This window comes from Trypanosoma brucei, chromosome 2 (genome assembly GCF_000002445.2).
Source record: "Trypanosoma brucei brucei TREU927 chromosome 2, complete sequence".
NCBI lineage: Eukaryota > Euglenozoa > Kinetoplastea > Trypanosomatida > Trypanosomatidae > Trypanosoma > Trypanosoma brucei.
Genome location: NC_005063.2, coordinates 618,316 through 643,184, shown reverse-complemented (window position 1 = coordinate 643,184; position 24,869 = coordinate 618,316). Strand labels below are relative to the sequence as shown.

Here is a 24,869-nt window from a genome sequence, read left to right as displayed (position 1 = left end):
TGGAATATAAGCGAAAGCGAGAAAGGCGAGCGATACATAACTATATATATATATATAGTTTTTTTAAAAAAAAAAGGCCGCCGAACTTACCCATTCGCCGAGCTGCGATACACACGGTGGGGGGAGGGGTTTTCGCCAAGAAGGAGAACAAACGGGGAGGAAGGTACTTCCTTATTTATTTATAGAAAGAAAGAGAGAGAAAGAAAGAAAAGAAAGGGTGGAGGAAAGCAAAAACTCCTTTAAACTTACAGCATTATTTGCCTAAGGAAACTGTGGGGAGAAGATGCTTCAAGAAAGAGTATTTCATATTAACGACCGTGTCTGGCTAAAGACTGGAGCTAACACGTGGTGGCCGGCAAAAGTCACTTCAGTTACCGGTGTGGAGGGAGTTGACGGAAGGTCGTCAGAAACTGGCACATCTACGGTTACCGTTCTCACGTATCCAGGAACCCAAAATAAGGCCACCTATAAAAATGTTGACAGCCACTCCTCCGCCATTACATTTTTTGAGCCCTCATCTGAGAAAGCCGTCACCGCCAATGAGGATCTTCTGCAAGCTATTCGTAACGCAGAGGAGGACAAGGAGTCCAACGCATTGCGATTTGAGCCGACTCATTCAAAAAATACGGCGCCGAGGGGAACATCACAGAGGGCGTTTTCGACAAGCGGGCGAGCGGGTTCGCTTAACAATGCCACTCAGCAAACTGCAGGGGGCAAACGCAGCCGTGAGGTGAGCCGGATGCGACAGAGGAGTACCGGCTCTCACTTATCCCCCGCATCGGACGACGCACTGGTGCAATGGAAAAAAGATATTGATGAAGCCACTGATAACTGCGACGGGGCTCTGCTTACCAGCACGCTTCTGAAACTTGCGAGCGTCAGTGTTACACTCCGGCAGCTTTTGCGCACAAAAATTGGTGTGTCGGTTTCAAGGGCCTTGTCAAAAAAGGATCTAGAAGAACAAAGGAGCCTGGCTACTTGTATCATCTCCGCTTGGACAGCCAAACTACCGGAGGAAACTGTGAGAGCAATTGAAGAGTACAACAAGTACGAGCAGGAAGCCAAAAAAAGAGGGGGGACGGCGCGGAGCGGCGGTGCACGCCATAACAAAAGACGGGGAACCATTTCCAGTTCACAAACGAGGGAGGAACGGGATGTGGCAACACCGTCAACAAGTGAAAGCGTGGGCAACCCAATTACTATTGGAGGAGGGGCACAACCACAGTTTGTTGACCGGGTGCAGAAGCTGCTTCTCCAACCGGGGGATCCGCATAGTTTTAGTGTTAGAAGTGATGATCTCAGATCTGTAGCGGAAAAAATATGCGCTGAGGTAACAAGATCGGAGGACCGCATGTATCTTTTGGAGCATTTGAGTAAACCGGGGTTATCAGAAATACGGCGCAGGCTGGCGATGGGGGAGCTGAGTGGAAAGGATTTTCTCGAACTCAGTCGCTGGGAACTAATGACGCAAGAGGAAAAAGAGGACGCAGAGCGCCGAACTACGGAGAAACTAAGAAACTTGGAAGAAACCGAGCGGTCGCTGTTGCATACCACCTCACTTTTTGAATGCCCGGAGTGTCACGGAAGGGAATGTGAATGGAGAGAACTACAGATCCGGTCAGCGGATGAACCGACAACTAAATTTATTAAGTGCATTAAGTGCAAACATAATTGGTCAGAGAATTAGTTGCCGATGGAGGTCGCCATATTAATGTTATGTTAATCATGTGACGCTTCGCCATAATCAGTTCCATATGGACCTTGTATTTAAAATGGTTACAACAAACACAAAATTGGTGGTGGGGCACGGAGCAGAGGGGAGGGGAAAGAAAAGAAAAGAAAAAAAGGTGCGAATACTCGTGAATTTAATAGGTAAAATCTACGAAAACGAGAAAAAAGAAGACAAGGAGATTGCAAAATGTGAAAACAGCTTTGTACTCCGGGGGAGGGGAAAGTATTTAAAAAAAAAGGGGGGCGGAGGGGGGGAAGAAAAAAAAAAGGGGGCGCAACCTGTTTGGGAGGAAAGGTGTCGCCGAATAGATGGAAACGATTCTTTGACCGATATGAGGGAGGGGGGAAACAAATGTGAGCCTTTTCTGTGCTTTGTCTTTGTTCGTTTGTTTCCTTTTTTTTTCCCCCTGTCCTTCACAATTATGTGCTTGTAGGTTTTGGATAATTCTTTTTGCCACGGTTATTGTTTTGTTTTGTATTATTCTTTTTCAGTTGTAAGATCCTTTGTCCTGTTTAGTTTTGTTTTTGGTTGTCTCCTCCTAACCCTAACCCCAACCCTACTCACTTTCCTCGGTTGAAAAGTGTGTGCCCCCATCCGTCTGAACTTTTATTGAGGAGTTACTGGACCGAGTGGGGAAAAAAAAAATAATGTTTTTCTGCCTTTGTTTAGTGATTTTTTTTAAAAAAAAAGGGAAAACTGCATTGATCATTTGTGACGGCCCCCTTCAAAAGCCTTTTTAAAATATACATAAATAAATGTTTTTTTTTGTAATTAAAAAAAAATTATTATAAATAAATAAACAGTCATCACTAGAATGGTGCAAGCGAGTGAGCAACCGGAGGGAAATGTGAAATAGTTCGAATAAATGAGAAAAAGAAAAAGAGAGAGGGCCGAGTCTTTGCGGGAAGGGTGGGAAAAAAATTTTTTTTAATGGAAATGAGGGGAAGAAACATTTGTGTCATATAGAAAACTCAGCACTACGGGCGGCCCCATTTCCATTTATATTTTGCTGGTTTTTTTTTTCGACATGCACAATTTATTTGAAATCGTGAAGGTTTACTGTGCGGAAAGGAAAAAAGAAGAGGAGGGGGGAGGGGGACGGAGAAAATGACAGGATTTTTAAAAAACTGAGAGAAGAAAGGAGAGAAATAACAGAAATGGTACATTTGCGTCTCAATGTGTATTAAATAAATACAATAGGAAAGTATATTTTTCTCGAATGGACCGTCATATAGTTAATTAATATATATATATATATATTAATATATTAATATATTTATTCAGCTCGCACCGTATCTCTGCTTTCTTCCTTTTTTTTTCACTTATTTTTAACCACTGTGGCGCAATGCTCTTATTTGCTTCGTAACTTTCGGCACAATTTCATAACGTCGAAGGCGGTCGGCATCGTTACTTTTATTGTTGCTGTTTTTGTTACTTACCATCTTTGCTACCACCACAAATTTCAGTATCACTTCCCCCTTTTATTATTGTTGCTGGAGGTGATTCCCTTTATGATATTACTAATTATTATCATAAACACTATCATTATTGTTGTACGGACATGTATGTTTACCTTTGTATATATATATATATATATTTATTTATTTATTTATATTTATATATGCATCTGTCCACATGCGTGTGTGTGTGTGTGTGTGTGTCTGACTGTGCACATCATTTAATGATATACTTTTTCTTGCCTTTATGGTCACCCAACTGCTTTGATCGTCTCTACGCTTTTCAACCTTTTTTTTGTTTTTCCTCCCGCAATTCACCCAACGTCGGCCTTTTGTTGTACATTTGAGGCATTCCTTCACTTGCCTCTTCTGAGCCATGTGCGCCACCCTTATAAATAAATATATATATTTGTATTTAAAAATGTATTTTATACATATTTATTCATATGGTTTTCATTTATTTGGTTATTAATTCACTTATAACCATTAAATCCCTACTTTCATTGTTGCCTACAATTTATGTTCCTCTTGCGCGATCAATTGAAACATGATCTATCTATCTATCTATATATGTCTGTGGTGGTTTGTACGGATGAACACGGAAAGCTTACGCATAAATATGTATAAAATACATTTTTTAATACAAATATATAGATATAGATATATATTTATATATTAATTTATAAGGGTGGGGGAAGGGGTAACAAAATGGTGGGGGAAATTGGCGTTAGGTCACCAGAAAAAAGAAAAAAAAAGACCATCACGGCTCATCTGATAAAGTTTCTGGCATTTTTTTTGTTGTAGTTGCTGTTATTCTTCTTGTAGTCGTGGTTGTTGTTAGTCACAAGTGTTTGTGATGTCATACAATAAATGCATAAACAAACATATGTTTATATATTTGTATTAACATATTTTTGTATTTATATGTGAGGCAATAAAGGAAATATGAAATATGATACGATATGAAAATGTAGAATCTCACCATATCGTGAAACAGTAGGTGAGGTGGTAAAATGGGACGCACAGAAGGGGGAAAAAAAAGACGCCAGAAACTTTATCAGATGAAGGGTGATGGTCGTAATGATGACGTAACTTTTATGTTTAAAAAAAAAAGGAAAAGAAAAAAAAGAGAAGAGAATTCAACTGTAAGAAGAAGAGATGGAAATGGAAAATCATTCAATATGGCACGAAGCAATTTTCTTCTTTATTCTTACAGTTGAATTCTCTTCTTGTCACTACCGTGCGTATCATTGCATTTGTCCTTACTTATCTTGCACCGATGTTTTTCTTTCTTTTTCTTTTTTTATGAGCACACGTGCTGTTTAACGAATAATGCCAAGTAAATTAATGCCGATCAGGATATATGTATTAATTCACTTGGCGTCACTTACTTATCTACCGTTACTATTTTTTTCTTTTTTCTTGTATGTTTTTTTTCATATTCTCTTATGGTGGAGCCTGAGCCTCAGTTTGTCACCAGAAGAGAATGTGAAATGCGGTGAAGGAATCAAAAAAAAGGAAAAACACTGCTTTGCCGTTGATTTTGCTTTTGTAGTTTTTTTTTGCGTTTTTTTTTTCTTGAGTACCCTGTTTCTTCCTTTACCTTCACCTTCACCTTCTTTTTTTTTTCTCTTCATATTCTGTTTTACGCCCAACGGAAGAGGAGTTACTTTATGCGGTCTAAAAGAGAAGTGAAGGGAAAAGAAGTCAACAGGGATGTGCTTGTTTTATTTTTCAAAAAAAAAAAGGACGGAAAGAAGAATTTGCTTTTTAACATCTTTTTCAGGCGATTATTTACGGTAACGTATCTTCGGCTAAGTTCAAGAGACAAAAGCAAGCTTAAATTTGAAAAGGAAAAAAAAGAGAAGAGAAGAAAAGGGGAAAATGAAAGCGAGGAGAGTGAAAATGAGAATGGGGATAAGAACCAAAAGCAAGATTGAAACGCCAGAGGGGGAAACTTTGAAGGAAATATAATAAATAAATAATTAATTAATTATATATATATATATATTAGTTTCATGCCACTGGGTTTCCTTCTGCCCCCGTACAGCGAAGCCCCCACGAGTATCCTTTACGCAATTTTCTTTTGTTGTTTTTGTTGTTCCCATTTGCCGCCGCACCAAATGCACGTTTTTGCTTTTACTTTCTTTCTTTATTTTACGTGTGGCATGTACACACATAAAATGTATGTATTGATTTATACCTTTTTTTTTCCTCTTCCCTTGGGCTTTGTGTGTGTGCGTGTGTTTTACTCTTCGCCTTTATTATTACTATTATTATTCCTTATCTTCAGATGTCTACGTGTTTCAGTACATCATGTCGACGGTGGAGTCGCCTTGTGAATTTTTTATTTCCTTTTATAACATTGAAAGAGAAATAACGGAAAAAAAAGAGGAAGAGACGAAGAGGGAGCCGGAAGCAACATATTGATTTGCAAAGAATTTTAAAAGGGGAAGTAGAGTAAAACGTAAAGAAAAAAAAGGCCAGATCAAGCGTCCGAGTGAAGGGAATATGTAAATACATGAAGGCTACAAAAAAAAAAAAAAGAAAGACGAGACCAAAGCCGAAGCCAAAGGTGGGGGATGGTGGAGTGGATTCTGAGAAAGAATACTTCTTCAATTGAAATATATTCTTAAATATATTAGCACGCATTGAAGGGGAAATACAGAAAGAATTCAAAAGGTAAATGAACCCCCACGAGTGTTTGTACATCAAACAAGAGGTTAAGAGAAAAAGAAAAGCCAACAATGCTATTACCGTATTTCTAAAAATCTCCACCCTTGCGAGCTTTCTTTCATTTTCTTTAGTTTTTTTTTCTACTTATATCCGTGCGATTTGTTGTCACACTACTGTAGACCGGTGGAAATCTCCACCCTCCCTATAGCACGTTGTTTTGTTTGTCCCCCTACAAATAAATAAACTAAACGGAAAATAACAACAAGGGCGTAATAACGAGGTGGAGCAGTACATTAACTCCCTTTACCCCTGCACGTTTTCCAGTTCCTGGTCCCATCCTGCTTTATTTGAGTTTACTTTTCACAAGTCAGTGTCTCTCAACTCCTCTGTTCTTTCTCCTTTTCTTTTTCTTTTTTTCCTCTCATACTTTACTCACCTCCCCCCCCCCTCCCACACACACACACCACCACGTATACGTATATATATTTATATATACATTACATATATTACAATTACCGGGTAAAAAAAACATGTGCACACCAGTCGGGACATCATTTTGAACCCATCCAGCCACGGGGGGAAAAGAAAAAAAATGATTCCATCATTTGCTCCAGGGACCCTTGTGTGGTTGAAACAGGATCGATTCCCCTGGTGGCCGGGTTTTGTCATGGACCCCGACGAGGTCAGGGACATAACACTGCCTGAGGGGTCAGACGTGTGGGTTTGTTGTCTTCCTCGCGATTCCCTCACTCTCTCAGCCGCCAACAGCGAAGATGAGGGGCAAATTAGATATTTTCTTCCGGATCGAGATGAGGGAATGATGGAAGAAGGAAAGTTAGACGCGAGCTGCGCGGTCGCAATCGAAGAGGCGATACAACTATATGAAGAACAACTCAAGGCACAAGCTGGAGGAACAAATGAACGGAGGGTTAGAGGTGTAAAAACGGAATTCGCCGACGGCGGAGAGCAAAAAGCGGTTGAAGCACCGCAACGACGGAAACTATCGTTAAGAAGAGGTGCATCAAAGCATGTGGAAGAGAGGCGGAAAGAAGACGAAGGACGTCATCACATCTCAAGGAAGGAGACAAAAAGTGAGGAAAGTGGGCAGCGCCACAGAAAAAAGCGAAAAATCAAGACTCTGAGGGACTTTGGTGGCGACAGCTCCGAGTCCGAGTTGGCTGGTGGCTCCAGTGATGATGAGTACGGCAAACGTACCGAAAGGAAACGAGGCCGTGAAGATGGTAGAGACCTCCCTAATGCAACGTACGACACTGTGGGAAGGGAAGGATCTGCCGCATCTGCAGACGACGACGTGGCTTATGTTGTGGATATGCTGCGCAAGAGCCGTCATGATGTGACGAACGCAACTTTAGAAACTACAGGGAAGGAACTTACAGAGACGTACATGGAATGTCTGAACGGTGACGTTGTTGAGGTTAGCATCGCAAACGAGGAACGTATTGTTTCCTTACTTTCCTCCTTGGCGAGTGCAAACGTTACCCTGAAACAACTTATAGGCACCAAGATTGGGGTGGCTGTGGGCCAATTCCTATCTGATGGTTTTCCACCTCATATTGTTAGGTTCTCTAAAGGCATTCTTGATTACTGGTTTCGCCAACTGCCTGAGGAGGTTCAGAAGCAACTGCTGGCGAAGCGGGCCCTCGGAACAACGCCAGTTGGGGAAGTTCATGAGGACAAGGAGGAAACTGAGAAGGTGGTGGATGGTGCTGAACAGTGATAAAACGTGCACCGTGGCGACATGTGAAAATAACACGCGAAGTGGAAGAGAGCTGTTAAAACCGTAGACACGGCTTCGGGGAATATGAGGGGGGGATAAAAGATAATTTTTGCATGAGTTTCTACACCGCGCATCCGAGGGAAATCCCGGTGCGGGGATTCGGTCCATCGGTCAGCCACGCAGTTGCCTCTGCAATGACGCTCAGGGTTGGAGATGAGTCGTGAGTGTGTGCGTGATCAGCTTATGAGGTAAGTGGAATTGATATTTGCCCACGAACGTGTAATACCGAAAGAAGAACTTTAAACATAAGAAAATAATGCAGAATGAATAGTCGTTGGTTTATTTTTGTCTTTTGCAAGCAGCGATAAAGAAGGAGCAGAACGGAAGGGGCTTACGAGTGTGAAACGTTGGAAGAGCTTTCTTCTTACCCCCTTGTTCACCATGATATCACTGCAGATGGGTAAATACTGTTCTCTGCCGCTAGAATTAGTTCTATTGAGATCGTCTTCACTTCAGCACATGTGTTTTTCCACTGCTCTTCTTGATGGCGTCAACAGTAACGACAGCGACAACAATAATAATAAAATAAAATGCATGGGGAAATAACGGGAGTTGATTCCGTTATAGATCTCCTGCTACCCTTCCCCCCCCCTTTGTCAATGACTCTGACGCAATATGTGGCTTTCCTTTCAATCTCTTGTGCCTCAGTCACACATCTGCTGCTGTTGTTGTTTTCTTTTTTAGAATCTCGCAATTAAGGATAAAATATATACTAACTCGGCTGTGGTGCACCGCCCATCTCTGATTGTCTGCACCTAAGTGATCACTAAGGACTTAGCGTACGTAACCAAACAACCATTACAAGTTTTTTAAAAAAAAAAACAAAAGCAACAAGGGTATTTGAAGTGCCACAGCACACTCTCTTAGATTGTGTTCGTCATTTTTACTCATTTAAGCATATTACAGCGCGCTTCTTCAACGCGGTACCGCAGCGGCAAATTAATTCTCACCTAAAGGAAGAAGACGCCCTGCCCATTGGTGACGTAAAGAGGAGTCAAAGTAAAAAAGGGAGGCAAAATAAGCTAACTGCATGGAAAGAGAGCCAGCGGTAACATCGAAGACTAATCGACTTTCATCTAACGAAAAAGATCCTCACGATGTCCCAGAAACCAATGATGGAGCCATTAATGGTTCTTTCAACAACCGGAAGCGTGGTATAAAACGCCTATGCTCAATTGCCCAGGCGATATTCGCTTGGACATTTGGCGTACTCGTTCTTCTTTTTATTTCTTTCATTGCCTTTGGCGTGCTTTACTCTGGCATTCGCTACCCCGAAGGCAGCGGCAAAGTGGAAAAACATTGCCTCAATCCAGTCGGTGCTATTCTTGGCGCACATGAGGGCGTCTTCTCTTACAGCAACTGTGGTGCAACAGAGAATACCACTACGTATAACAACGTCACAGTGGCTGGAACCAGTTACCAAAGCGGCTTAAAGTGGCAATGCGTGGAATATGCCCGACGGTATTGGATGCTTCGAGGTACACCACAACCAGCCACTTTTGGTTCTGTAGATGGAGCAGCTGACATTTGGGATCTTAAAGATGTTCAACTGCTCAATGGTCAAAAGCGGAAACCATTACTCAAATATCATAACGGAAATGCAACATCTGCAAACTCTAAGCCGCGTGTGGGGGATTTGTTGATTTACCCACGGCAACCCAACGGCTTTCCATGCGGTCATGTTGCCGTTGTTGCGGGTGTGACAGGGGATCGTATGTTTGTAGCGGAACAGAACTGGGAAAACGCAGCATGGCCAGGCCCGTATCATAATTACTCGCGTGTGCTTAACTTGTCATGTAATCCCAATGGCACGGCATGTACCGTACGTGAAAAGGATAATGTCACAGTGCAGGGGTGGGTGCGGTATGAATAAGATCAGTTCGATTGTTCGTTTTTTTTTCTGTTTTGTTTTCCTCTACTAGTGACTTTCTTAACAAAAACGGCAAGTAATTTCATCAGTTGGTAACTTCTGGTGACAGGTAGGTGGATTCTGTAGGAAAACAGGGGGAAGGTGATTTTCTTGTTCCTCCCATAGTTTCCTATTTTTATCTTATTTTTCGAGGAGCAATTTAAGCATATTTTATATGTTTGGTGTCGTTGTCACACTTTTTCAAAGCATTTGGCCTTCGCTTCGCATCAATTGATGATTCTCCGCGCAAAATTTGTTTTGATTTTACCCTCTTTTCGTCCACGTTGTTTTATATATTGCGTATTTAGCAACAACGACAACGGCAACGGTGAAGAAGTGGAGCACAAAGCCGGTTATGAGGGTAATGTGCCAGCCAGTTGGTGTCGCTCCCCACCAAACGGTTCCTTCTTTAAAAACGCAAATATATTTAAATTAATTAATTAACTAGGGTAATATTTTTTAACAAATCTAGTTCTAGGGAAGGCATACGAGCAAGTGATTGGTGGGAACGAGAAGCGGGTCACGAAAAAAAAAAAAGAGAAAGTAGACAAAATTTAGCATAAAAATACAGACAACTGTGGAGAGGCAGGAAGGGGAAAGAAAGGAAAGGTGCAACGAAACGTAAAGCAACTGCGATACGGTGTTGAAAACATTTTTATTTTTCTATTTTTTCTACCTTTACTTTTCTATATTACTTCAAATTATTTTTTATTTCCTTACTGCTGCTTAATATGGTGATGCTATCTATTATTGTCAAACGATTGAGGAGCTACGTCGCACAACGTGACTTCTTTTCGTGAGTTATACATTTTGTTTTGTTTTGTTGCTCTTCTATTCAGCTTTGAAAGGTCCCAAATACTCATTCACTGACAAGTCAGCGGGAGCAAATACAGAAACCCCATCCCGTAATTAGGAGGTAAAAAGGAAACAAATTAACTAAAAAGGGGGGAAGGAAAGAAAGTACCTGCTGTGAGCACACGCGTGATTGGGGTACGAAACAGTGGATAATAGTTCATTTATACAGCCTCACAGTTCATAAACCAAATAATTCCTTCGTCTTCTTCATTACTCCCTTTTCGCCTGTTTATCGAGTTTAATTTTGCCCCTCCCCCTCCCCCGAGGTATCGTGTAAATTGAAGCAATGGCGGCGAGGAAAGCAGGCACCGCCAGACCTCTTTTACAACGTGAGGGTGAGGCAAGAAACTTCGACTCATATAAGCTTTACGCAGGCGCCTCATTTGCTGTGGGAGTTGTCATCATTCTCTGCCTTATGAAGGTCCCTCGCGCGGAAAATAGTAAAGATACGGTGAGTACAAACACTGGGAGTCTTTCAGTGGGCTGCCAACAGAATTGCTCGGCCCCTTTTGGTAATGTGTTGGGAATTTACAACGGAGTTCCAGCTATGAGCAATTGCAACAGTGATAGTTGCACAGCAGAACTTTGGAACACTGTCAAGGTGGAAGACATACGGATACCGGCTGGTCGTGTGGACCCTCATGCGGTTCCACCCATATATGGTATGCAATGGCAATGCGTGGAATATGCCCGACGGTATTGGATGCTTCGAGGTACACCACAACCAGCCACTTTTGGTTCTGTAGATGGAGCAGCTGACATTTGGGATCTTAAAGATGTTCAACTGCTCAATGGTCAAAAGCGGAAACCATTACTCAAATATCATAACGGAAATGCAACATCTGCAAACTCTAAGCCGCGTGTGGGGGATTTGTTGATTTACCCACGGCAACCCAATGGTTTTCCATACGGTCATGTTGCCGTTGTTGCGGGTGTGACAGGGGATCGTATGTTTGTAGCGGAACAGAACTGGGAAAACACAGCATGGCCAGGCCCGTATCATAATTACTCGCGTGTGCTTAACTTGTCATGTAATCCCAATGGCACGGCATGTACCGTACGTGAAAAGGATAATGTCACAGTGCAGGGGTGGGTGCGGTATGAATAAGATCAGTTCGATTGATGTCGAATTGAAACGAGTGTGAGCGAGACCAGCGTTTGTGCAATATATATATATATATATATATATGTATACGCTCACGTATGTTGTTCATACAAACCGATTTCTTCACCCTAACTATTTTTCCGTTTTGAGTGAAGTGGAGCCGGACCGTATGATGCTGCTATTTTCTTTTTGCAGCAATTTTTTCCCTTTTTTTCGGGCGCGTGCCGTAATGTCGTACCCATGGGGAAATGGGTATTGGCCTCAGAATGTGGAGGGAGTTGGATTTGTTGTAAGGTACATGGTGTACTTTCTTCCTTTTTTTTGTTATGTTGCCTTCCCCTTCTGTTACATTACACTGAATTACCCTCATATGATGTGCCCGGTCCTGTGGAGTGGCGCATGCCACTGGACAACCAATTCGCATAAATCCGTTCCCATCCGTTGCTACCATTAGCCCTCTTCGTCATTGAGCGGAGCGGCTTTGTATTTAGGCGGCGCAGGATTCCTCCAGGGTGTATTCTATTCCCATGACTTTTTGTTTTCTCGCTGCCGCAAACGAGAGGGAAAAGAGACGGAATTGGGCACCGTCAGATAGCCGAGATATTTAAGTGCTGCGACGTTTTGTGTATCCGCTGGCGCCTATAATTTGTTTGTAGCTCCGCAGCGGGGCTACCGTTCTATATGCATTTTCCCAGCATTCATATATTTATGTTGCTTTCTTATGTTGGCATTCCTTCCGCATTCACGTAATCCGTTGCATGTGCCGTCGATAGAAGTTTTTGCAAGCGTAACTCCATTACAGAGATCGCAACGGAAAGGCTTCTTAAATAGAAAATCAGAGGAGTAGAAAAGGGTCCGCACACACACACACACAAAAAAAAAAAAAGAAAGATAAAAAGGAAGTAGACAGAAGAGAGAGAGAGAGAGGGAGATAGAAAAGAAAAGGTCGTGATGGTTTCCAGGGACTCCCGTTACATTCATCGCCGCTGGTATTTAGAGGATGCTACGCTTACCATCCAACAACCCAAGTTGGAGTTACTCGTTGACTTCGATGATCCCTCAAGTTTCGCCTTCCCTGCAAATCTCCCGCCAACTTTAGGCATGCGACGGGCGGCGGCTGTAGCGACTGCCACGGGAGGCCTCAGCGGCGTTATGGGACTCGGGTCGGAGGGAAACCTCCTGGCGGATTGGCGCGAGATCGGCATCCCGCCCTTTACAGAAGAATGAGTACGTCGAAACAACATCGGCAAAAGGTATTTAAAAAGAAAAAAAAGTAGAAGAGAAGAGAAGGATATTATACAAAATGTCGGGGCTTATTGACCGCGGGGCAAAGTGCAACAAAAACACAGTCTCAATGTCTTGTGCGTTGCCTCCTTCAACGCAAGTTGTGTATGGACATTCGAGAAAGAATTTAAAAAATAAAAAAAAGTATGAGTGCGGGGGAGCAATTTTAATCTGCACCTCTCTTCGTGAGATTGTAATTTGTCATGGTTCCTTTCTTTCTTTCTTTGTTGGAAATTATTGGAGAACTGCACTGCGGTAACTATACAAGTCCCTAAGGTGTATGGCATCGGTTGTGGCGTTTCTTTTCCCCCTCATCGTCCACCAACCGACTCCTTTTCACGTCTTTGTTTCTCTTTTTTTTTTCTTTTTCAATGGACTTTTAGGGAGCACGCAAGCAGTAGCGGCGGTGGCGCTGGTGTGGAAACGAATGAGTGCAACACCACAATTAGGAGGGGAAACTGACACCTCAGGTGACGTGCGGAGTCGAGTTGGCTCACAACTGCTGCTTCGAAAGTTTCCTCTACTCGCCAAAGCACGCGCATACGCCCAGGAAACCCCAGATGACCCGCGGGCGGAATGTAATCTGTTGTGCTACGGATCTGATGTTTATCGCATTTATTCCTTAACTTCAGCGGAAATGGACGGCAGCGGTGTGATATTTAGCAACCCGCAAAAACGGCAGCGGACTGACGATGAGCCGTCAAATGGCGATGGCGGAGCACTTCTGCGGTCAATAGACGACAGGGTAGCGCTGCCAACACAATTAGGTTTCCTCACGTTGTTGGAGAACGAACTCCGTAGGTCAGAAACTGCGCTGCGAAGTGCAGCTCAAAAAAGCAAAACACCAGAAAAGGAGACAACGGATGACAATGAGAAGGGAAAGAAAGCAAAAAATAGAGATGGAACGGTAAGCCACAGCCAAGAAGGCGGAGAGGGAAAGACGACACAAAATGATAGCGGCGTGGAACGTGGATTCCCCCATCACAAGGAGGAGGACCGCTTGATATTGGAAGCTATTCGCAAGCCGCTAGACGGGGGAATGCGTTCAGCGGGTGCGCACAACAACGGCTCCTGCGGCTCGGAAAAAGCGCCCGGGGGCGATCAGAACTCCAGCAGGGGTGTGGCTGGGAGTGGGAAAGTGGAAGAGCGGTTGCAGTGGGAAATTATGGCTGAATCCATCATGAGTCGTAGTGAAGTAGTTGCCGGGACGGAAGGAACTGGTGGAGACGCCGTGCGGTCGTACCTGCGGCGAGTTGCATGGATAGAACAACAGAAGGGTCGGCAATCACTTACGAATTCGGCTGCGGAGACGGCCCCACATGGTGAGCAATTATGGTCAAATATGACTGAAGCTGCGAGGGTTCAAAAGGAAATCATGCGTATGCGCGCACAACGGAAGCAGTTTCACCGCGAGCGCAAGAAGGGTGAGTAAGTTAATCACATGAACTGGTGGGATTCGCCCAGCAACAGTTTGGACTTGTCTGGCTCCGTTTTTTGATCAAACCTCGCCTACACGTAGGTAAGTTGCGGTGACCGAAGGAACGGTTACCGTGGTATGTCTTCTCCCTATATTTGTATACGTTGCATGGTGGTAGGATCTGCCGCAGTTGAATGGTGGAATATATGTTCCAATTCTTTGCCCACATAGTCTCTTTCTATTTTTTCTCCTCTTTGTGCTCATTTATTATTATTATTATTTTGAAGGTTCTTCAACAATAATTACCTCCTCGTCCTTCTAGAGGACGTCTTTACCATCTACCTCGTTTGGCAGGCCGGCCCCGTGTGTGTCTACACGCACGCTCGCAGTTTCCCTCCCCTCTGGAGGAGGGAAAAGAGGGAGGAAAGCCCTTATCCATCATAGGCTAACATTGAGCCCACATGCACGTGGGTGATGGAACGCAACATCACGAAGAAAAAAAAAAACAAAATCACAGCGGGGCTCAAACAGGATCTGAAGCGGGTAACAAGTGGCCCCATGGAGAGAAGGAGTCGCGCGGAGTAGATGAAGCTACGCCATCGTGCGCGAGGTCGGCGAGGTTGTCCGGTTATTCCCAACCCTTGGAGGAGCGGTTGTTCGGTTCAAATGCTCTGATGGAGACTCCCAACGATTTTTTTACCGCAAACAGGCGTTCTAACGAGGATGACTGCGTGCGAATAGATGACTCCCTTGTTTACAGTAGCGTGCATAGGAGCGGGCAAAGCTTTTGCGACTATCATAGAATGGGGAACTACCGGGTCGAGCGATACAGCCATAGCGAGGATCACAGAAGTTTGGAAACACAATTTGATCAAAACAGGAGTGAACCTGCCGATTTCATAGCTGGCTTGTATAGAAACAGTGGAGGACCTCTTTCATTATACAGCTCACGGCTTGATATCGCATTGAACAGCATGTCGGAGCAACCACCGATAGCAGACAGGCCAACTGCATCTCATGACTTGTCACCAGTGAGTATCCCCGACCGGGCTGACCGGAAGGGTATGGCATGCGCTTCACCAAACGACCTGACGCTGCGGGTAAACACGTCGCGTGTTTGGAGCAGCGGCACGGACTTTGCACAGGCGTCACTACATTCGGTGTTAACCAACACACCCGGCGAGGCACTTGACATGCCAGTGTTCCCCTCATTTAGTGAATTGGGATCTCCTTACAGAAACACTGCGAGTGTGGATGAAATGCAGCAGGCGCAAAAGTTGCAGCCGACATTATCAGGTATTGTCATGTACGATGGGCAGTTGCGTGGTAGGAAGCCACTTTACCAGGCTTATGGGTTTCAAAGTAACCCCGATGGGGATCGGCATGACCCGGGGTTACACCACTCAAGCAGCGTCGTCTTCATACTGTATGGAATACTTTTGGCCTCGGTAATAAACGTGCTGTTTTTAGTATTTAACGACCTTCACCACGAAGAGAACAAGCTTTGCAATGCAGAGGGGAGGTGCCCGTGCCTCCTGACAGATGTGTTAAAGTATGTCGTGACGTACGGTTTGCACGTGTACGTTCCATTTGCATTGTTCCCGACCGCCTTGTTCTTCTTAACCATAAACTCAATCACCGAGGATCGTGAACGGAAGCGGCGGCTCGCTCGTATGCACTGCTACGTCACCTCAGATGACATTTCACAGCACGCACACGACAATGTTGCCGGTGATGATTTTGAGGTAAGCGAGCCTTACGGTACGCGCAATGAAAGTGCACCGACGCGGGCTCTGCGGTGGGATCTTCCTCCAGCTTTGTCTACCCTGGCTTCCAACATCATCTTCTGGGTAGTCGTGCTGATACGTTTCGGTTCGTTTTCCGTTTTGGATACACGAGTTGTCCGTCCAGATAAACTGGCTTTCATATACGACGCTGGGCTTGTGCTGGCATTGAGTGCCCCGCTAGCGGCGGTAGCGAAATATCACGGGTGTTTCAGATTAGTTGTACCCTTCATGCTATTGGATGCCTTTCCGTTGCTGTCGCCACCCATTATTGCGCCTATCAAGGTTGACAAGGGAATGGAACATATTTTCCATCCACTATTGTTGGTTGTCATCGAACGGATGTTATGGTATTTGTCAGCCGCCGTGATGCCGGAGACGACACCAGTTGGGGTGAAAATAACTCTTAGCTCCTCCTTTGCCGCTATATACACTCTATTCGTTCTTACCTCAGCCGTTTCTTTGCCGTATGACTGGTGGCTGGTTGTTTCCACTGTGATGGCAGTGGAAATATTCATCTTTGAGATGCTCTTCAATACGTTGCTGCTGGAGTTCACCGCGTTGCGATTGTTTACAGTGGCCGTGGCGTGCGTGAAGCGCCAACCGCCTCAGGTATTCTCAATCAAAGTGTCAGACCCTGTCAACATTTCTACACAAGTCCGATGGCCTTCTCTGGCGCTTGCTTTGTGCGGTGTTTCCCCTGTTCTGTGGTTGCCACGATGGGATCGAGTGTTACCTCAAAGTTGCTGCGATGGACTTATAGCAAGGGAGTTGGTACCATTTGTTGTACCGTTTATTCTTGCTGTAACAGCCTTCACGCTATCATATTTGCTTACGGCAATGATACGGATGCGCTATGACAGACTGCGAGCACCGCTCATTGCACGGGATTGGTTTCTGGCTCTCATGTGGGGTTGGTATGTCACATGCACAGTTCCGTTTGCCTTGTCTGCGCTCATGTGAAGGCAAGTGATCGCCCTATAAGTTGAAAAGGGAAAGAAAGGGTGGCCATCAACGATGAAAAGCCGCAAATGGAAGTCCAGTAACTGCGGCTTACCTGAGCTTTTTGAAGGGCACGTAAAGGACGTGGCAGTCGCTGTAGTGCTTATTCGAACAGGTTTATCAAAGCATGATGTGAAACTGAGGGCTGTTGCTATAGGCGAGGGGTCCAAGCGCCCTCTCTCGCTACCCTTGTTCACATTGTATACACAATATATATACGTATATATATATATATATATTTGCATATATAATTATATATAGGTATGTGTGTGCGTGTATGTGTATGTGTGTGTATTAGCTCAAGCCTCGCCAATTCATTCTTTGGGCATCCATGATCATCATTAGTACTTACGAGGGGGGGGGGGGAAGTCCCCATTGTGCGAAAAGTGAAAGTAAGTGTCTGCCCCTACAACCCAGTGTTTGTGAAGCTGGAACCTCCAAATGGTACCCGTTCGTAGATGCCAATAAAATAAGTCCCTTGTAAATGCACAAATATATGTAAGCGCTTTAATGTGCGCGTGGCGTGAATACCCTTCTATATCCCTTGCTTTTATTTATTTATTTTTCTTTTTTTTGTGTGTGTGTGTTCTTGCTCATGCGTGAGTGAGTGAGGAACATCATCCACATTTGCCGTGTTGCACACTAACTCATGCTTTGGGCGGTCATTCCCCCTCATTCACGTGTAGAGTTTATGTAAGGGAAGGAAGAAGGGACAAATCGCTCCACCGCAACCGGGAGCACGAGACCCAGCTATAATATAAAAGCGGACTTACGTATACATATATTTATGTATATATAAATGAATATATATATATATATATATATATGTCGTAAGTACCAGCACCATGTTGTGAGAATGACCCATTCTATGGCTGGTGTAACTTATCTGGACGTATAAGTGGAGGTTTCCGCAAATTGGCTGTTACAACTCACTTACGTGAATGGGGGGAGATGAGGAAAGGTTGCTGAGTTGGGGAAGGGGGGAAACGATTAGGCGTCAATGGTATATATATATATATATATATTATTTTATTTATTTATTTTTTTACTTTTTTACTTATACGCTCCACCTCACGCAGCGTGGTCTCCCTCATATGTGGGGATGCAAAAAGGAGTTCGTCCGTATCGAAAAAAAAAACACAAAACAAAACAAAAAAGAGGTGCTTAGCCCGCCTCCTAACCCCCTTCCCCAGTTTTCCCTCCCCGAAAGTAAGTCGTAAGGCGGTGAGGTGTTGGTGGAAATAATACCCTCTACTCTGTAGCGGCACCACAATTAATCATTATGTGATGATTTTATTATTATTGCTGTTATTATTATTGTTGCTGTTATTTAATCTCTTGTTTTAGGTATACGATCCGGAAAATGGTGTCGAAGGGTTTACAGATGGTGGGCTCCACACGAAGGAAGCGCATCGTATTGGTTGTTTTTCTTGTGTTTGCTGTACTATTCATAGCTTGGATAAATAAACAACCCAAACGAAAAGAACTAACATTCCAGCAGAGGCGTCAGCAGATGCACTTAACCGAAGTCGATAATGACGAGTACCTGACACTTGTCCCCGAGAAAACTATTAAAATCTGGGAGAGCTCCAAATATCTTGTGGCAGCTGGCATACCTTCAATAGACAACAAGGAGCGGTTTAGAAGGCGTGGGTTGCAACGATCCACATGTTGGACATATGGTGGTGTTGCCACGAGACGCAATGATTTCGCAGGCGATCTTATACCATTATATCTTCTCTCCCCTCATGAGAGAAATGATTTCATCCTCTCCGATTCCGTGAGGGCTGAGGCACAAAAAAATCATGATATTATTGTGCTCCCAACGTTTGATGTACCCTCAACAAATGGTAAGGTAATCGGCGAGTTGCAAAGTTGGGGAAATGAGGTGGAACTGGTAATGAGCAAAAAGACATATTTGTGGCTCAAATTCGCCTCGAATTTTTTTGGAACTGCAACGTATATAATGAAGGCCGATGATGATTTGTTCATTAGAGTTCCGTATTATTTATCTAGCCTGAAATTAATGCCAAAATATCGTTTATACATGGGTTGGTATGGCCTAACACCTGAAGTTTTCGTAGACAGATGGGTTCCATTTATAGCAGGATATTGTGTTACATTATCACGAGATGTTGCAGATGGTGTAGTAAATTACAGTCCACTTGAGCGTTTAGTAAATACACCTTATTCGGAAAGTAACATAGAAGATTTCCGTGAAATGGCGATGTTTAATGAAGATGTGATGGTGGCCGTGACGTTAGGGGAAAAGGTGGGATATAGCGATCTTGTGACGGCTGATATTGGTAGATGCCACTACATTAGTCATTTAAGGAGGCGTTTGTCAAAGGTGGTTACAGAAAAAACTATGGTTGTTCATCATATTAAGGAAAAGGATTACGGATATTTAATGAAGTTGTTTCCCAACAACTCGGAAACGCCTCCGCCCGTGGTGCTGCAGTGGAAAGACAAAAATTTCGCTCGTGGGAAATGCTGATTTAGGCTCCAATTGGTAAAAGTTACCGGTGAAGGGGAGTGTTAAGTTAAATAAAAGGGGGCGACCACCGCAACAAAAGAGAAAAAAAATGAGAGAAAAGAAAGTAAAGGAAAGGAAAAACATCGATTTTCCACTTGTTTGAATATTATTTTTATTATTATCATTTTCGTCCGTTTAGCAATCATGTATGTATTACACACTCAACACGGATGGGTTAGGACATGTTGATTTACGCACGGAGGGTCGGCTAACCGCCTGCATGGCTGCTTGTGCGAATTGGCAGATGCGCATGTGGGAACTGACGATGCAAGTGGCGGTAAAGCTGAAATGAAATGTACAAGGCGCGGTCGATTTACGTTCCAAATTGTTGTTGTTTTTGTTGTTTTCTCGTGTGTGTTTACTTCTGTTCTCTCCTACATATATATTTATTTATTTATTTTATTTATATCTTTTGTTTATTTGTTTCATTTATGTTTTCTTAATTATTTTTTTTTGTAATTTATCGATTAACCCCGTGTACTGCATCACAGCGGGAGGTGAGGAGGGTATACACAATGGGGATTTTTGCCTTCGCGTACTCGCACACATTTTCCCAAATTATCATGTGGGGGTTTCGACGGCAATGTCGTTTGTTTGTTTGTTTTTGTTGTTTCTCTTTTTTTTTTCTCCTTCCTCCTTGGTTTATTGTTGTTTTTTTTTTGTTGTGGTTGTGGTTGTGGTTGTGGTTGTAGTAACTTTGGTGGTGGTTCGCATGTTTATTCGTTCACTTATTTTTATTTAAGTCCTTCCACATAACCCGCTCTCCTCCCAACTGCTTATTTCATACATATGGAATGCGGAATGGACGGAAATGTTTAGTGACGGGAAACGGGGAGAGAAAAAGCGGATGGGGGCTTTTTTTTTCCTTTTTCTTCTTTTTTTTCTTGATTTTTTTTTTTAATTTTCCCTCTTCGCTTCTCTCATCTTTTTATTTATTTGTTTGTTTGCGAACGTTTTCGACTCACTTCTGCTTATTAATTAAACGGTACAAAAATTTTTTTATTTATTCGTATTTGTTTTTTTTTCTTTTTTTTTCTTTCTTTCCTTTTAATGATTGTAACAGTGAGGGTTGAGTCCAACAGCGAAACCCAACAGGACGGTAGATTAACTTCACGAACCCATTTTAATTCCTCCTTTTTTTTTCCTTTTCTTTCTATTTCTGCTGTTATTTTAATTTACCAGATCCTGTGAATGGTTCGTTTTGCTTAATTACTAGTCACAGGTATTTTCTCTTTTCTTTTCTTCTCTTTTTATTTTTTTTCTTCCATCCTCTCCCCTCCATTTGTACATGAATATAAAAAAGGTAATTGCTTACATAAGCTCAAATATATAAATATAGAAATATATATTTATTTATTTATTTCTTTTTAGTTTAAATGCAAAAGTTTCCACAAATACACGCGTCCGTAAGCTCAAACAAACTTTTGGAAGCCTCTCCATGCGCAACCGCAATGTTGCAACTCGCGTCTTTAAAAAAAAAAAAAGGTTTTTGTATTGAATTATAAGCGACTATTGAGTTTTTTTTTTTCCTCAGGATTTAAAAAAAAAAGTGGGGGTCAAATATAAATGTATCAGTCGCGGACTTCAACCAGAGGTATGTTTTTGTTTGCGCCTCCACTTCATATTTGTAACCCTGAAGGTGAATTTACTCCAATGGGGGATAATAAAGTTAAATTAGATTAAATTTAATTTAAAAAAAAAAACAGTAACCGGACTCAATAATTCCTCCCCCCCCCCCTCCAATTCCTCACTTCTGTAAGGGAATGCACAAACATTTCCTTTTAAATCGGCTTTTTTCTTTTGCCGGTAAAACATGTTTATATTATTATTATTTTTTTTCTGACTTCACTATTGTCTCGTAATCTCGCCGCGCATACGAGAGCACAATTTACTCCCAATGATATTGTAAAGAGAAAATGGTGCGTAATTATCGGATAATGTCGCCTTATTTTATTATTATCATTTTTTTCCATCCGGCTATACGTGGTGGTTTGCACATGTTATTGCATACACGGGGGCAAAATAAATAAATGGTAATTTAAGCCTCGCAATTTGAGCGGACCCGATTTCATAACACGCTAAAGCCTCAAGGATGGAAAAGAAAAAAAAAACTCTCAACAGTTGAGTGTTGGAAAGCGAGGTGCGTTGCAGTTGTTGTTAAATGTTGTTGATTCTGATGAATAGTGGAGGGAAGGTGCGCTAACAATGAAGGGAAGTTATTTATCCGGACTCGTTAACTGTAATAACAATAATAATAATAATAGGATCCCGTTTAAGGGACTTCACAGAACACCTGAAGGAATAATGCCGGTTACTCATCTTAATTCAGGTGAAACACTCCGATAGGTGAGAGGAATGAAGCTTCCAAAAAGAGGGAAAAAGGGGGAAAAAAAAAACTACCCAGCCGACAAGGGAAATGGAGTCGTAAAGGGATTATGTAAGGTGTATTGTCAGTTTTAAGTTTCAATAAGTGCCAACGCTAAAGAAAGGAAAGGTTTAGTGATGTCTCATTTCTAAACAATGTTTACCACTTTTACGTGTGTGTTTGTCTGCTCTGCGCTTTGCACTGAAGCTCAAATGCACGATATCATCACATCTCCCTCAAAACTTCCCCGATGGTGCCGCTTCTCACGAGGGGGGAAAGACGACGGGCGCCACACCGGTAAAAGCAATTGGAGCTGGTGGATTATGGTTTTGACTTTACAAGAAATATTTTGATCTTACGGGGTGGAGCGTGTTGGTGTTGAGGAAAAGAAAAAAAAGAAGGGAATATTGCCATTTCCGTCGCCAAACGCGAATAGGGAGGGACGTATTTGTGCACATATGTTGTTTGGAATGAAGCAATGGGTACATTTGATTAAAGACATGTGGCGCCACAAATTAAAATGTACCAGTTCATTTGGATGTGGCGAAGTGACATACCGGAAAATGGGGAGAAGGTTGCGCCACGATTTAGTGGCATGTGATTGGGAGGTAGCAAACAATGGAGAAAGGAGAAGGAGTTATAACGTTTTACGGTATTAAGAAGCGCAGTTGCTTTTGTGGCGGAGTAAAGGGAACCATAAAAAGTGATGCTGATACCACAGTTGTGTCAACGTGTAAAAGGAGGGCAATTTTAACACCGTCTAGAATGCTGTAAACTTGGCGCCGGATTTTTCCATACGCACTCCCTTATATAAATTCGTTTGGAACTGTGGTGAATATCATGATACCGCACGGTGTTGATCCGCACTGCGCTGCAGACACCCACACGCCGTTTCCAGGTACGCCATCGCTGTTTTTACTATTCAGCGTAATTCCGGACCATCTCAGAATGAATAGTCCGCGCGCCGTTTCGTCAGCGGGTTGGTGACGTCACTTTTTCTTCCAGTCGCAATTTAATAAAACCACTGGTCCGTTCGCCCCTGCTGAAAATGGTAAAAGCGCTTCGCCTTTTTCACTTACGGGTTCTGCACAACCAGTGGTTAGTAATTTAAAATCAAGAGTACGCTGCATGTCTGAAAACCCCGCCCAAAGCTACCCAAGTGGGGGAAGGGAAACTGAAATGGCACCTGTAGTGGGTGAAGTTGACATTTCAAAACCAGGCCAGGGATATCCCCAACCTCCCAAGTCAACGTACGTTCCTCCCGGCCAAGGGTTTGGTGATGGAGCGTCGGGTGCGCCGGGGTCCGAAAATGAGTGGGAAACAGGAATGATCACCGCCCCTTGTAAAGATTGCTGCTTTTGCTTGGGTTCCTGTGCTGGTACCATATTTTGTGCCTATGCGCAACGGGAAGCGCTACTACTAAGCGACTTTCAACAATACACCTGCTTTGGTGGTATGTGTGGCCAGTGCTCATGCTGTGTTTGTCATGGGTTCGAAAAATGTTGTATGGGCACGGAAGTCTTCTGCTGCCCGTGGTGCGCCGTGTTTGCGAATCGGTTCATGGTTCTTCAACACTATGGACTTCAGGAAAGTCTCGTGAACACAGTGGTCATAGCGGCTGCCTGCTTCCTTCCGTTGTTATTGTTGTTATGGGATCCTCGTTTTGTTCCCGGGGCTTGGCTGGCCCTCCAAGAGATGATTTTGGGGTGCCTGCTGACACAACAACAACATCAAATGAGGGTTCAGGGATATCCAAGGAGAGTGGAAATGGTGTAACTGAGGAAAGGACCCACCATCACATCTTTTTCTTTTCTTCCTAGTATTCACCGCCATTTCTGACACAAGGCGGCAAAGCAGCTTCTCCGTGGAAAATTTGTTTCGAGGATTTTATTGCGGTAAACAGCGGCCTTGCCCTGTTAAAGAGGCCCCCACTGTCTCTGGAGGGTTTGGTTTTCTTTCTTTTCCGGTCCCCTACCCTTGTGTTGTTCGGTCAGCGGCAGAAGGAATGGATTTTTAAAAAGGGGCATATATACATGCGCGTATACTGACGCTGTTCCGTTACCTTAAATAGATTTGGGTCGGTTTTGAAACAAAAAAGGGGGGATGCTGCGGGTAGGGAAAAAGTCGCCAAGGACACATTTACCCCTGGTAGCGGATGGTCTTGCTTATGCTAAGGTAGTGCTTAATAATTATTAGAGGAAAAATCAGTGTGGTTGAAGGATTAAAGGGGGAAGTGCGAGTGTAACCACCGCGTAAGATTGGAGATATCGCCAAAAGACGGGGACTCAAGAAAAAGAGTGAGAAGTGTTGCATTGGTTAAATGCTTTCAAACTACTGGCAATTTCTTTTCCATAATGGTTTGACGGAAACAGGAACGTTTTGGTTGGGCGTTCCGTATGAGCGGCCTTGCTGAACGTACCCTTTCGCGTCCAAAGACCAATCGTACACAATGCGTGTCCAGAGGGTTACGCTCTTGGGAAAAGACCCGGAACAATATCCGCCTTAGAATAGACTTTCAACCTCTCTTTCTCTTCCTCTTCTGTTGCAACGATCCCACCGCTACGTTGGGGCTCGCTCACGGGACGAATGAATGCGCAAACTACACATGACCGCTGGCACACAGCGCCAATAAGCGCTTCCCCAACTTTAGGAACCACATGCAGGAATTCAGGCACCCGTCCGAAAAGAAAAAGGAAAACGGACCTCGACAAGCTTCAAAGCAGTGCTCATGGGGGATCCATCCCCGCATCAGTGGTTGTGATATCTCCGGGGTGAGGAACAGCTTTGCGTCTCGAAAACCTCAGAGGCCTGAGAAGACAAATGCACGGTGCGGCTCCCAAATGTCAGAAAAAGCAATTAACCTTCCGTGCGCTGGAACCGAAAGTTGTAAAGAGGAGTTATGTTTAGCTGTAGATGCGATGCTAACAGAGCGCGCTGAAGGGTTTTAGC

The 24,869-nt window shown here is 43.5% G+C and overlaps 9 protein-coding genes across 9 annotated transcripts, besides 36 other annotated features; all 9 read left to right on the top strand.

Moving 5' to 3' along the window:
- Nucleotides 1–17,356: part of a sequence feature (sequence corresponds to BAC RPCI93-28H13) that runs on past the window's edge.
- Nucleotides 42–75: a sequence feature (AT_rich).
- Nucleotides 184–234: a sequence feature (CT-rich).
- Tb927.2.3580 (transcription elongation factor S-II, putative) lies at nt 284–1,687 on the top strand (the record flags this gene model as incomplete). The annotated part of the gene is made up of 1 exon (XM_946504.1): nt 284–1,687. The coding sequence occupies one exon, from the start codon at nt 284–286 to the stop codon at nt 1,685–1,687; it is 1,404 nt and encodes a 467-aa protein (XP_951597.1).
- Nucleotides 2,195–2,257: a sequence feature (A-rich).
- Nucleotides 2,466–2,532: a sequence feature (AT_rich).
- Nucleotides 2,975–3,012: a microsatellite.
- Nucleotides 3,311–3,355: a microsatellite.
- Nucleotides 3,369–3,393: a microsatellite.
- Nucleotides 3,579–3,632: a sequence feature (AT_rich).
- Nucleotides 3,803–3,874: a microsatellite.
- Nucleotides 3,979–4,028: a microsatellite.
- Nucleotides 4,293–4,327: a sequence feature (T-rich).
- Nucleotides 5,037–5,101: a sequence feature (T-rich).
- Nucleotides 5,156–5,202: a sequence feature (AT_rich).
- Nucleotides 6,337–6,372: a microsatellite.
- On the top strand, nt 6,458–7,603 carry Tb927.2.3480 (hypothetical protein, conserved; the record flags this gene model as incomplete). Its single annotated transcript, XM_946503.1, has 1 exon — nt 6,458–7,603. The coding sequence occupies one exon, from the start codon at nt 6,458–6,460 to the stop codon at nt 7,601–7,603; it is 1,146 nt and encodes a 381-aa protein (XP_951596.1).
- Nucleotides 8,694–9,536, top strand: Tb927.2.3460 (D-alanyl-glycyl endopeptidase-like protein; the record flags this gene model as incomplete). Its single annotated transcript, XM_946502.1, has 1 exon — nt 8,694–9,536. The coding sequence occupies one exon, from the start codon at nt 8,694–8,696 to the stop codon at nt 9,534–9,536; it is 843 nt and encodes a 280-aa protein (XP_951595.1).
- Nucleotides 9,992–10,016: a sequence feature (AT_rich).
- Nucleotides 10,714–11,535, top strand: Tb927.2.3440 (D-alanyl-glycyl endopeptidase-like protein; the record flags this gene model as incomplete). The annotated part of the gene is made up of 1 exon (XM_946501.1): nt 10,714–11,535. The coding sequence occupies one exon, from the start codon at nt 10,714–10,716 to the stop codon at nt 11,533–11,535; it is 822 nt and encodes a 273-aa protein (XP_951594.1).
- Nucleotides 11,593–11,621: a microsatellite.
- Nucleotides 12,406–12,476: a sequence feature (CT-rich).
- Nucleotides 12,484–12,759, top strand: Tb927.2.3420 (hypothetical protein, conserved; the record flags this gene model as incomplete). Its single annotated transcript, XM_946500.1, has 1 exon — nt 12,484–12,759. One exon carries the CDS (start codon nt 12,484–12,486, stop codon nt 12,757–12,759), a length of 276 nt encoding a protein of 91 aa, XP_951593.1.
- Nucleotides 13,097–14,248, top strand: Tb927.2.3400 (hypothetical protein, conserved; the record flags this gene model as incomplete). The annotated part of the gene is made up of 1 exon (XM_946499.1): nt 13,097–14,248. One exon carries the CDS (start codon nt 13,097–13,099, stop codon nt 14,246–14,248), a length of 1,152 nt encoding a protein of 383 aa, XP_951592.1.
- Nucleotides 14,496–14,516: a sequence feature (AT_rich).
- Tb927.2.3390 (hypothetical protein, conserved) lies at nt 14,695–16,980 on the top strand (the record flags this gene model as incomplete). The annotated part of the gene is made up of 1 exon (XM_946498.1): nt 14,695–16,980. One exon carries the CDS (start codon nt 14,695–14,697, stop codon nt 16,978–16,980), a length of 2,286 nt encoding a protein of 761 aa, XP_951591.1.
- Nucleotides 17,219–17,314: a microsatellite.
- Nucleotides 17,357–24,869: part of a sequence feature (sequence corresponds to BAC RPCI93-10C8) that runs on past the window's edge.
- Nucleotides 17,794–17,846: a microsatellite.
- Nucleotides 18,024–18,044: a microsatellite.
- Nucleotides 18,048–18,080: a microsatellite.
- Nucleotides 18,313–18,350: a microsatellite.
- On the top strand, nt 18,383–19,516 carry Tb927.2.3370 (UDP-Gal or UDP-GlcNAc-dependent glycosyltransferase, putative; the record flags this gene model as incomplete). Its single annotated transcript, XM_946497.1, has 1 exon — nt 18,383–19,516. The coding sequence occupies one exon, from the start codon at nt 18,383–18,385 to the stop codon at nt 19,514–19,516; it is 1,134 nt and encodes a 377-aa protein (XP_951590.1).
- Nucleotides 19,588–19,635: a sequence feature (T-rich).
- Nucleotides 19,935–19,988: a microsatellite.
- Nucleotides 20,145–20,219: a sequence feature (A-rich).
- Nucleotides 20,198–20,248: a microsatellite.
- Nucleotides 20,411–20,454: a sequence feature (A-rich).
- Nucleotides 20,550–20,604: a sequence feature (A-rich).
- Nucleotides 20,783–20,819: a microsatellite.
- Nucleotides 20,879–20,933: a sequence feature (AT_rich).
- Nucleotides 21,216–21,258: a sequence feature (AT_rich).
- Nucleotides 21,372–21,394: a sequence feature (AT_rich).
- Nucleotides 21,796–21,818: a microsatellite.
- On the top strand, nt 23,049–23,696 carry Tb927.2.3340 (hypothetical protein; the record flags this gene model as incomplete). The annotated part of the gene is made up of 1 exon (XM_946496.1): nt 23,049–23,696. One exon carries the CDS (start codon nt 23,049–23,051, stop codon nt 23,694–23,696), a length of 648 nt encoding a protein of 215 aa, XP_951589.1.